Below are 11,397 nucleotides of genomic sequence, written 5' to 3' on the forward strand. Positions count from 1 at the left end.
ATAGTACAGTATAGTGTAAATCTCTTCAAATATTTTAGAGAGTTTGACTGTTTTCATTGACAGGGGAGTGACTGCTCACAGGTATGGGATTTCTTTTGGGGTGATGAAAATATTCTGGAATTGGATAGTGGTGATGGCTGTATAACTTTATGAAAATACTAAAAAGCCACTGAATCATACACTTCTCAAACTCCTGACCTCAGGTGATCCACCTACCTCGGCCTCCCAAAGTGCTGGGATTACAGGCGTAAGCCACTGCACCCAAGCCTGAATCAAACACTTCTAAAAGGTACATTTTATAGTATGTGAATTATATCTCTATTTTATTTTATTTTTTGTTTTGAGACAGGATCTCACTCTGTTGCCCAGGCTGGAGTGCAGTTGTGCTATCTCCGCTGACTGCAACCTCCACCTCTCGGGCTCAAGCAATCCTTCCACCTCAGCCTCCCGAGTAGCTGGAACTACAGACATGTGTCACCATGACTGGCTAATGTTTGTATTTTTTGTAGAGATGGGGTTTTGCCATGTTGCCCAGGCTGGTCTGGAGCCTCTGGACTTGAGCAATCCACCTGCCTCTCCCTCTCAAAGTGCTGGGATTACAGGCGTGAGCCACTGTGCCTGGCCACATATCTCAATTTTAAGCATTGAGAGTGGTTCTCTTCTTGAGGGTGGGCCAGCCAGTGGCTTCGCTCCCTAGTTCTAGCCTGAAGCCCCTGTTCTCTCCCTTGCCCCATCTTCTCTCTAAGGCATGAGCCACCAGTTCTGGTCACACTCACCTCATGGAGCCCACCAGCCCTTTTCCGAGGCCTTAGGCTGGACCCCCACTCAACCCCAAAGGCCTGGTGTGTGTCTTGCCTTGTGATTCCTCCTGAAGACGTCTCTGTCTTGTTTTCCCTCTGGAATGTCTTTATAGATTTCCTCAGCTGGCCGGGCGTGGTGGCTCACGCCTGTAATCCCGGCACTTTGGGAGGCTGAGGCGGGTGGATCACCTGAGGTCAGGAGTTCGAGACCTGCCTGACTAGCATGGAGAAACCTAAAAATACAAAATTAGCCGGGCGTGGTGGTGCATGCCTGTAATCGGGAGGTTGAGGCAGGAGAAGCACTTGAACCCGGGAGGCGGAGGTTGCAGTGAGCCGAGATTGCACCATTGTACTCCAGCCTGGGCAACAAGAGCGAAACTCCATCTCAAAAAAAAAAAAAAAAAAAAAAAATTTCCTTAGCTAACCTTCTTACCTCCTTTCCTCCCACATTGTATAGAGAAGGCCAGCCATTGTAATCCGTACAGAAATTTTGGCCCTGAGGACATTTTAAATACAAACATTTTAAACTGAATTATATCAACTCTGCTGAATTTCCATCAAGGACACACTTTCCAGAGCCCACTCAATGGAGCTTAAATAAATCCTTCATCAATTTTCAAGAGAACACCGTGAAACTGCATAGTTCTCCATTTTCATTTTCACTTGTTATCATATTTGATTCTTTCCCGCTGACATCTTCTAACAACGTTTCAGCATAGGCCTCCCGATGTCTATCAAGGCCTGTTTTCTTGGATTATAATTTGCAGGACTAGATTTTATCACCAAGCCATGAATCTCCCACCCAAGTGTAGGGAATAGCACATTTTTTCCTTGTGCAGCTTTTGCCCTTCTGTTTTATTTTTTCACATCGTCCTAATATTAACGTTCACTGTGGTTGAATGAAAGACCGATAGATTACATTTATTTCTCAAAGAAGCTAAGTTTTAAATAGGTAACGTATGCGTGTGGTAGAAAAATGAGAGCAGGACGAAAGGGTGCACAAAGGCAAACCTTGCCCCTCTTGCTGGTCCCTCACCCACTTGCCCTCTGCAAAGGCTGTGTCTCAGACGGGGTGCCCAGGACGCTGGCTCTGACATGGAGACCCACGGCAGGCAGGAGACTCCGGGGGGAAAGGGAGGAGCAGCAGAGAAAGAGGCGGCTGCAATGCAGTCTCAGGGAAGGCCCAGCCGCCCCGAGGGAGCTCTGGAGCCGCACTGCTCCCGGTCAGGAGGTCAGGAAGAGGGTCTTTAGGCTCTGGGTGGACCAATCACCACGCAGCCCTTCTTGGGTATGACCTGGGGCAGATTCTTCATCTGGGAACAACTGGTCCATCCTCCCCAGGCCAGGGCCCTGCAGCCAACACTCCCCAGAGCTGGGGGATGCATCCTCTTAAAGGGACCTAGGCAGCTCAGCCCGAAAATCACTGTCACTCACTGTCCCCAAGTTACCTCTGTCCCCTCCCTACCCTTTTTAGCTGAAGACTTATTTTTAATTGTTATTTTCTTAGACCTCTGGAGCACCCCACGCCCCCAGCCTGGGTTAGCTGTCAGGAGCCGCTGTTTCTTCCTTTCCCACTGCAGCACCGCCCCCTCGCTGCCTCAGGGAAAGCCCACGCAGCGGGGGCAGCCGGGCCTCAGCCTCAGGCAGCCTGGGGAGCGGAGTCTTAGAAGCCATGCTTTTCTTTTTCCTTTTTTTTTGAAACAACTTTCTAGGGCTCTGGAGTTATAAAAAGCTCCCATGTGTCACTTTCCAGCATTTGGGCAGCTGCCGAATGCCACCCGGCCTGCACTGCTGTCCTCCCAAGGTCTGCCCCTGGATTGATGGGCTGGGTTTGGCAAAAGCAGCGGGAGGTTATCGAAAATCTGTTGTAAGGGGCATTGTTAACTTATAATAAAAATCGAATCCAAAACACGCTTTTGCAATACGCGCTCCCGATATCCACCGAGGCAAAGGCATAATTAAGAAGCAGGGTCTTGAGATGTAGGAAAGGAGAATGAACCCCACGCGGGAGGAGGACAGGCCGCCCCGACTTGTCTTGGTGAATGACTCTGGGCCCATCTCAGGTGTGGCTGCAGGTGACACATCTTCTCTTCCTGTCCACCCCCAGCCCCATGGCGTCCCTCCCTGTCCTGCAAAAGGAGAGCGTGTTCCAGTCGGGAGCCCATGCCTACAGAATCCCTGCCCTGCTCTACCTGCCTGGGCAGCAGACCCTGCTGGCCTTCGCGGAACAGCGGGCAAGCAAGAAGGATGAGCACGCGGAGCTGATTGTCCTGCGCAGAGGAGGCTACGATGCACCCACCTGCCAGGTTCAGGTGAGGCAGGAGGTGTCTGCACTGGCTCCCCAGGGCTCTGCCACACCCTTTGCTGCTGTGATCAGGGGCCAGGCCTGGATCTCAAGAAATACAGGGACAACTTTATCCCTCAATGGCTGCGGTCCAGAGGAGAGATAGAGCAGAGAAAGTGCCCCTGGTGGTCACCTGGACCTCTGGGTTCACTGTGAATTAGTCCAGTTGGCCTCCATCTGTTTTCGTGAAAGATTGAATGAGTTGCCCAGCATCCTTGATGACCTCACGGAGGAATAGTTCAGTGTTGCATAATAGGGGGTTGTGTCATTTGAGTAAAATTAACTTGGGGACCTGGGGTGGGGTGATGGCTTGTGTCCTGAAGTTCCATCTTATAGATTAAATAATTAACCCTGATGACAGCACCTAAGGCTGGCTGATCATATTTGAAGAGTCTAATATTATTATCATTCCTTTGTGGTCATTACTACACAGCTGTTCAAAGCATGGGATTTGAAGCAGGTGGACCTGGGTTCAAGTCCTGGTTCTGCCACTGACCAGAGGTGTGGCCTAGGCAACTCCTCCTCCCTGTCGCAGTCTCTTGCTCACTGTAATAATGGAGCTATTAACACCTGTTCCCCAGGGATTGAGGCATTAGATGAGACCGTGGATGTTAGACTTTTGGCGCTGTGTCTGTGCTTAGAATTGCTCAATGGGGGTAGCTGTTAATAAATGGGGACAGACAGCACACGTGACATAGACTTGGGGATTCTGGAAGCTCAATGTGACTCCTCCTTGGCTATATGAGTAGGATATGGAGTGTAGAAGGTGAGAGGTGACTATATGAGTAGGATATGGAGTGTAGAAGGTGAGAGGTGACTGTCACATTCTGTCTTGTACTGGTCAGGTTATCGCACCTCCTGCCAGGGCTTTGCTATTCAAGGATGGTGAGCTGGACTGGGGTGGGAAGTGGAGGAACCAGGATGAAGTTGGGAATGGCTCATGCACGAGTCATCTTCGTATCTTGTGGTCTGGCAGGTGGGTGTTCTGTAAATGCATATTGATGGCAATGGAAGGAACAGAATCACTCAGCCGAGTGTGGCTGCCTTGGAGGGGTAAGGTGGCACCCCGGGCCCCGCAGCTCTGGGGAAATGTTGCAAGGAGGATATGAGTGTTGGGTGAAGAGAGCTCCTCAATGACTTTTGACTCTAACTCGGGAGACACGCCCGTGCTCACCCCTCCCACACGTGCAGCTCCTGGCACCATCCCCAGCTGTTTCAAGGCTGCCTTCTTCTTTCTCTCTCCCCACTCAGTGGCAAGCTCAGGAGGTGGTGGCCCAGGCCCGGCTGGATGGCCATCGGTCCATGAACCCATGCCCCTTGTATGACGCGCAGACGGGGACCCTCTTCCTCTTCTTCATTGCCATCCCTGGGCAAGTCACGGAGCAACAGCAGCTGCAGACCAGGGCCAATGTGACACGGCTGTGCCAAGTCACCAGCACTGACCACGGGAGGACCTGGAGCTCCCCCAGAGACCTCACTGATGCAGCCATCGGCCCAGCCTACCGGGAGTGGTCCACCTTTGCGGTGGGCCCCGGGCATTGTTTGCAGCTTCATGACAGGGCCCGGAGCCTGGTGGTGCCCGCCTACGCCTACCGGAACCTTCACTCCATCCAAAGGCCGAGCCCCTCTGCCTTCTGCTTCCTCAGCCATGACCATGGGCACACATGGGCGCAAGGGCACTTTGTGGCCCAGGACACCCTGGAGTGCCAGGTGGCTGAAGTCGAGGCTGGGGAGCAGAGGGTGGTGACCCTCAACGCGAGAAGCCACCTCCGAGCCAGGGTCCAGGCCCAGAGCACCAATGATGGGCTTGATTTCCAGGAGTCTCAGCTGGTGAAGAAGCTGGCAGAGCCGCCGCCCCAGGGCTGCCAGGGGAGTATCATCAGCTTCCCCAGCCCCCGCTCAGGGCCTGGCTCCCCAGCCCAGTGGCTGCTCTACACTCACCCCACACACTCCTGGCAGAGGGCCGACCTGGGCGCCTACCTCAACCCGCGACCTCCAGCTCCTGAGGCCTGGTCGGAGCCGGTACTGCTGGCCAAGGGCAGCTGTGCCTACTCAGACCTCCAGAGCATGGGCACCGGCCCCGATGGGTCCCCCTTGTTTGGGTGTCTGTACGAAGCCAATGATTACGAGGAGATTGTCTTTCTCATGTTTACCCTGAAGCAAGCCTTCCCAGCTGAGTACCTGCCTCAGTGAGCCCATGGTGCCCACCACACGGGCCTGCCTTTCACCTGCACAGCCAGCTGGGAGGCTCTGCGGCTGCCTTTCCTTCCCGTGGCCCCTGGACGTGGGGGCCACTCTGGGCTCCCTTTGGCGCCCGTGTGTGGAGAGAGGTGCACCTCTTGCTCTTTTCCTCCTGCGTGGTTCCAGTCTTCCCAAAAGGTTCTATTTTCAGCCCAGAAACCAAAAGTGCCTGGCTTCCCATAGCCCCTCCATAGGGAAGGCGTGGAGGGTCCTGCAGCGCAGCTGTCACCTTCTCTGCCTGTCCCCCACACCCAGCTTTGTGTAGGTCTTGACAAATTTCCTAGTTCAACCCCTTCCTTCTTGGGAACCACTCATTGTGTTCCTGGGGAAGAACTGAGATGGAAGACCATGGTGTAAATTAGCAGAGATGTGTGTGTGTCTGTGTGTGTCTGCATGTGCATGTGTGTTCGTGTGTGTCCATATGTGTCTCTGTGTGCATGTGTTTCTGTGTGTCATGTGTGTCCGTGCATGTGTTTGTGTGTGTTCATGTGTGTCCATGTGTCTGCATATGCATGTGCATTCATGTGTGTTCGTGTGTGTCCATGTGTGCATGTGTTTGCATGTGTGTTCATGTGTGTTCATGTGAGCCTGCGTGTGCATGTGTTCCTGTGTGTCCATGTGTGTTCACACGTGTGTTCATGCATGTCCATGTGTGTCTGCATGTGCATGTGCGTTCATATGTGCTAGCGTGTGCATGCGTGTTCAAATGTGCCCATGTGTGCCTGTGTGCGCATGTGTGTTCATGTGTGTCCATGTGTTTGTGTGTGTTCGTGTGTGCCCATGTGTCTGCATGCCTGTGTGTTCATGTATGTCAGTGTGTTGTGTGTGCATGTGTGTTCATGTGTGTCCATGTTCAACTGTGTGCATGTGTGTTCATGTGTGTCCACGTGTGTCTGCATGTGCATGTTTTTGTGTGTGTCCATGTGTGCATGTGTGTTCACGTGTGTCCATGTGTGTCTGCATGTGCATGTGTGTTTGTGTGTGTCCATGTGCATCTGTGTGTGCCTGTGTGTTCGTGTGTCTATGTGTGTCTGTGTCCATGTTTGTTCATGTGTGTGTATTTGTGTATGTGTCCTTGCCAATGCTTTGGGACAGACAGCATGGAGAATAGCTTTGCAGGCAGTAAGGCAGGGTCTGGGAGAATTAAGCAAGCTTAAGTCATTGTTATTAGTGTCTTAGGGCTGCCAGAACAAATTACCTTAATCTTGGTAGCTTAAAGCAACAGAAATTTGTTCTCTCACAGTTCTTTCTGGAGGCCAGAAGCCTGAAATCAACATGTCTGAAAGGCTCTGTGCCCTCTGGAGACCCTGGTGAGGGGGGCCTTCCCTGCTTCTTCCAGCTTCTGCCGGCTCCCAGGGCTTGTGGTCGCATCACTCCAATCCCTGCCTTGGTCCTCACGTGGCCATCTCCTCCTCCTCCTGTGTCTTCTCTTCTATGTTTATAAGGACACTTGTCACTGACTGGATTTACAGCCCACTCACATAATTCAGGGTGATTTTTTTTTTTTTTTTTTGAGACAGTGTCTTGCTCTGTTGCCCAGGCTAGAGTACAGTGTCACCATCTCAGCTCACTGCAAACTCCACCTCCCAGGTTCAAGCGATTTTCCTGCTTCAGCCTCCCAAGTAGCTGGGATTACAGGCATGCACCATGATGCCTAGCTAATTTTTGTGTTTTTAGTAGAGACAGGGTTTCACCATGTTGGCCAGGCTGGTGTCAAACTTCTGGCCTCAAGTGATCCACTGGCCTCAGCCTCCCAAAGTGCAGGGATTACAAGCATGAGCCATGGCACCCGGCCCAGGAGGATCTTATTTCCCAAGATCCTGAACTTAATTACATTTGCAAAGACCCTTTTTCCAAATAAAGTCCCATTCATAGATTCTGGGATGTGGATATATCCTCTTGCACTTCACAAAGGAGAATATTCTAAAAGCTACTAAATTGCTCAATATCGTTAGTCATCAGGGGAATGCAAAATAAAACAGTGAGAGACTTATCTACTAGAATGCCCACATTTAAAAGATTAACAACAGCAAATATCAGCAAGGATGTGGAGCCACTGGAACTCTAGTATATTTCTGGCAGAAAGTAACTGACACAACCACTTTGGCAAGCAATTTGGTGGAATCCACCAAAACAAAACATGTAAATACTCCATGACCTAGCAGTTCTACTCTGGAGCACATATCCAAGAGAAATGAATGTTCATAGCTGCCAAAGACACATAGAAGATTGTTTATAGCAGCTTCATTTACAAGAGTCCTAAACTGGAAACAACCCAAATGTCAATAGAAAGTAAAATAAATAAGTAAATTAGGGGCTGGGTGTGGTGGCTCATGCCTGTAATCCCAGCACTTTGGGAGGCCAAGGCCGGTGGATCACCTGAGGTCAGGAGTTTGAGACCAGCCTGGCCAACATGGTGAAACCCCACCTCTACCAAAAAATACAAAAAATTAGCTAGGCGTGGTGGCAGGTGCCTGTAATCCCAGCCACTACGGAGGCTGAGGCAGGAGAATTGCTTGAACCTGGGAGGTGGAGTTTGCAGTGAGCTGAGATTGCGCCATTGCACTCCAGCCTGGGCAACAAGAGTGAAATTTCATCTCAAAAAACAAAAAACAAAAAAACCCCAGAAATTTGGGCATATTCATGAAGTGGAATATTATAATACACAACAGTGAAAGAGTGGACTACTGCTCTCCACGCTAGCATGGATGGTTTTCAGACATGATGAGTGAAGGATATCAGACTCGAATGAGTATACACCTTATTATTCTATTTATATGAAGTTCAAGGACAGACAAAACTAAACTATGGTCTATCAGTCAGGATAGTGGCTGTTCCTGGTGGAGGGGAGCTGTTGACTGGGACACAGCAAGAGGGAGGCTGCTAGGTGTTCTATTGCTTGATCTGGGGCTAGTTATGTGGATGATTTTGTGTGTAAAAATTTGATGTGCTATACACAAAAGATTTGTGTGCCGCCGGGCTCGGTGGCTTACACCTGTAATCCCAGCACATTGGAAGTCCGAGGTAGGTGGATCATGAGGTCAGGAGTTTGAGACCAGCCTGACCAACATGGTGAAACCCTGTCTTTACTAAAAATACAAAAATTAGCCAGGCCTGGTGCGTGCGCCTGTAATCCCAGCTAGTCAGGAGGCTGAGGCAGGAGAATCACTTGAACCCAGCAGGCAGAGGTTGCAGTGAGCCGAGATCGTGCCATTGCACTCCAGCCTGGGCAACAGAGTGAGACTCTGTCTAAAAACAAAAACAAAACAAAACAAAACAAAAGATTTGTGTGCCTTACTGCATATATATTACACCTCAATAAAAAATAAAAATTGAACAAAAGAGCAGATTTGCTAGTTTAACTCCCAAAGCAATATTGTATGTTGGGTTTTTAAACTGAAATTGGGTTTCAACTGAATTTCAATATTGGGTTTAAAATTGATTTTTTTTTTTTTTGAGATGGAATCTGACTCTGGCATGATCTCGTCTCACTGTAACCTCCGCCTGCTGGAGGCGGTTCAAGCAATTCTGCTACCTGAGTCCCCCAAGTAGCTAGGATTACAGTTGTGCACCACCACATCTGGCAAATTTTTGTATTTTTAGTGGAGATGGGGTTTCACCATGTAGGCCAGGCTGCTCTCGAACTCCTGACCTCAGGTGACCCACCCGCCTTGACCTCCCAAAGTGCTGGGATTATAAGCATGAGCCACTGTGCCCAGCCTTTTTTTTTTTTTTTTGAGACCAGGTCTTGCTCTGTTACCTAGGCTGGAGTGCAGTAGCACAATCACAGCTCACTGAAGCCTCTCCCTACTGGGCTCAAACGATCTCGCCTCAGCCTCCCAAGTAGCTGGGACTACAAGCACGTACCACCATGCCTCACTAATTAAAAAAAAAAAATTTGTAGAGATGGGGTCTTACTATGTTGCCCAGGCTAGCCTCAAACTCCCAAGCTCAAGTCATTCTCCTCCCTCAGCCTCCCAAAGTGCTGCAATTACAGGTATGAGCCACCATGCCCTGCTGAAAGTGAGTTTTTAAATAAACGCTTTATTTCAGAATAATTTTAGATTTACATAGAAGTTACAAAGATAGTACAGAACGTTCCTGTATACTCCACACCCAGTTTCCCCTGATGTTGACATCTTACATAACTGTGGTACATTTGTTAAAATAAAGAGATTAACATTGGTACATGGTTATTTACTAAACTCTAGACTTTATTCTGATTTCACCAGTTTTTCCACTAATGTCCTTTTTTTCCCCCTGTTCTAGGATCCAATCCAGGATACATTTAGTAAAACAGAATTTTTACTGTAATAAATTTGTATCCTTAGAGACACACACATATACAGATTGATACACACAGCTCCAGAAGGTCCTCCCTTCCCAGAGCTTCCCTTAAAAACCACCTCTAAACAAATAAATAAGCAACCACAAAGAATGTGTGCTTCAGCCTCAGACTGCCGATGTGTAAATGACGGAAGAAGTAGTTCAGTCTCTGGAGCCCAGGAAGGTGGCCTTCAAATCTGCTACAAGAGCTCCATGTCCAGGCTGTGGCACCTTGTCCGGGACTACTCTGGTCAACTTTGAGCCCAACGCCACTGCCTGGGACATCTGGGTGTTGGGGTGTAGGGGTGTGTGTGTACACACATGCATGTACGCTGGATGTCCATCATCCAGTCCAACTTTGGGGTTGGTGGACCAGCCTTGTTCAATGTTCCACCTGGCAACCCCACAACCGGGGTGCAGACACAGAGGGATTAGTGGAGCCCGGTCCTCATCCACACACTCCCCTCAACACAGACCAGGAAGAACTGGAGCTCCAGGTGTGGGGAGCCCACATGGCCCTGGTTCTTGTAGATATCTGAGGCAGGGCTGCTACTGTTCACCTCACCTCTGAGCAGCTGCCCTGGTGCAGCCATCCCCTTTAGACTCCATCTTTCATCTCACCTTCTATGGCCTTGTGGCCTTCCCGGCCAGGCGGGTCACAGGTGCCTCTCCAGGTTTGTTTTGTGGCCCGGCTGGGACAGGGGGAGGGACCTGGACTTCTGGTGCCTGAGAGACCAGCCCTGGGAAGCCACTGGGGAAGGGATTCCAAGGCTGGGGAGGGGGCATGGCAGTTGGCATACCTGTCAATGGGGAAGAGAGCCAAGGCCCTGACAAGGCCTGTGTGGCTGGCTGAATAATGGCCCCCGCCGCCCACAAAGATGTCCACATCCTAATCCCTGGAAACTCTGAATGTTACTTTATATAGCAAAAGGAATTTTGCAGATGTGATTCACTTACTCTTGAGATGGTGAGATTATTCTGGATGATCCAGGTGGGACATAAATGTAATCAAAGGGTCTTTGTAAGAAGGAAGCAGAGAGAGATTCAATACAGAAGAAGGCCTTGTGAGCACTGAAGTGAGATCCTCGGCTTTGGGCTTTGCAGATGGAGGGAGGGGCCACCAGCCGGGGAATGCAGCTCTAGAGCCAGAGAAGGCAAGGAAGTTTCCCTTGGTGCCTCTGTGGGAACGTGGCCCTGCAGATACCTTGACTTTAGCCCAGTGAAACAGACTCAGGACTTCTGCCCTTTAGGACTGTAGAGAACAAATGTATGTAGTTTTAAGTCACCAAGTTTGTGGCCATTTGTTATAGTGGCAGCAGAAAATGAATACAGCCTGGCTATTCTTGCTATTCTTGGATGTGCACCTGAGAAGCGCGTGCTGAGGAGGTGAGGGAAGAAGGGAGTGCTTCTGTGGTCAGCTCTGGGCCTGCCAATACATCCCAGGATTCCTGAGGGTCACAGTGGCCCAAAGTACCACAGATCCTTCTGGACGGACGAGGGGGAATACATGAAGGAAAAGGAAGATGGAAAAGAGGTCACGTTTGTCATATCCTCCTTTAAGTCCTCCCTTTGGTCAATCTCAACATCTGATGGCTCAAGGTAAGTGATAGAGGAACACGGGCATCCGTAAGCTGGGCCACCCCTGTTGTCACAGCCTTTCCTCAGACTGCAAAATCATCCATCCCA

The 11,397-nt window shown here is 50.1% G+C and overlaps 1 protein-coding gene across 1 annotated transcript; it reads left to right on the top strand.

Annotated features, from left to right (window-relative positions):
• Nucleotides 1–2,911: 2,911 nt before the first annotated feature.
• On the top strand, nt 2,912–5,337 carry NEU2 (neuraminidase 2). Its single transcript, XM_054477563.1, has 2 exons — nt 2,912–3,112; nt 4,396–5,337. Exons 1-2 carry the CDS (start codon nt 2,912–2,914, stop codon nt 5,335–5,337), a joined length of 1,143 nt encoding a protein of 380 aa, XP_054333538.1.
• The last annotated feature ends 6,060 nt before the right edge of the window (nt 5,338–11,397 follow it).

This window comes from Pongo pygmaeus, chromosome 11 (assembly GCF_028885625.2).
Source record: "Pongo pygmaeus isolate AG05252 chromosome 11, NHGRI_mPonPyg2-v2.0_pri, whole genome shotgun sequence".
NCBI classification, from domain to species: domain Eukaryota; kingdom Metazoa; phylum Chordata; class Mammalia; order Primates; family Hominidae; genus Pongo; species Pongo pygmaeus.

Coding starts and splice junctions, on each gene's coding strand:
- NEU2 (XM_054477563.1), top strand. CDS start 2,912: ATGGCGTCCCTCCCTGTCCTGCAAAAGGAGAGCGTGTTCCAGTCGGGA. Junction 3,113..4,395: donor CACCCACCTGCCAGGTTCAG/GTGAGGCAGGAG, acceptor CTCCCCACTCAG/TGGCAAGCTCAGGAGGTGGT.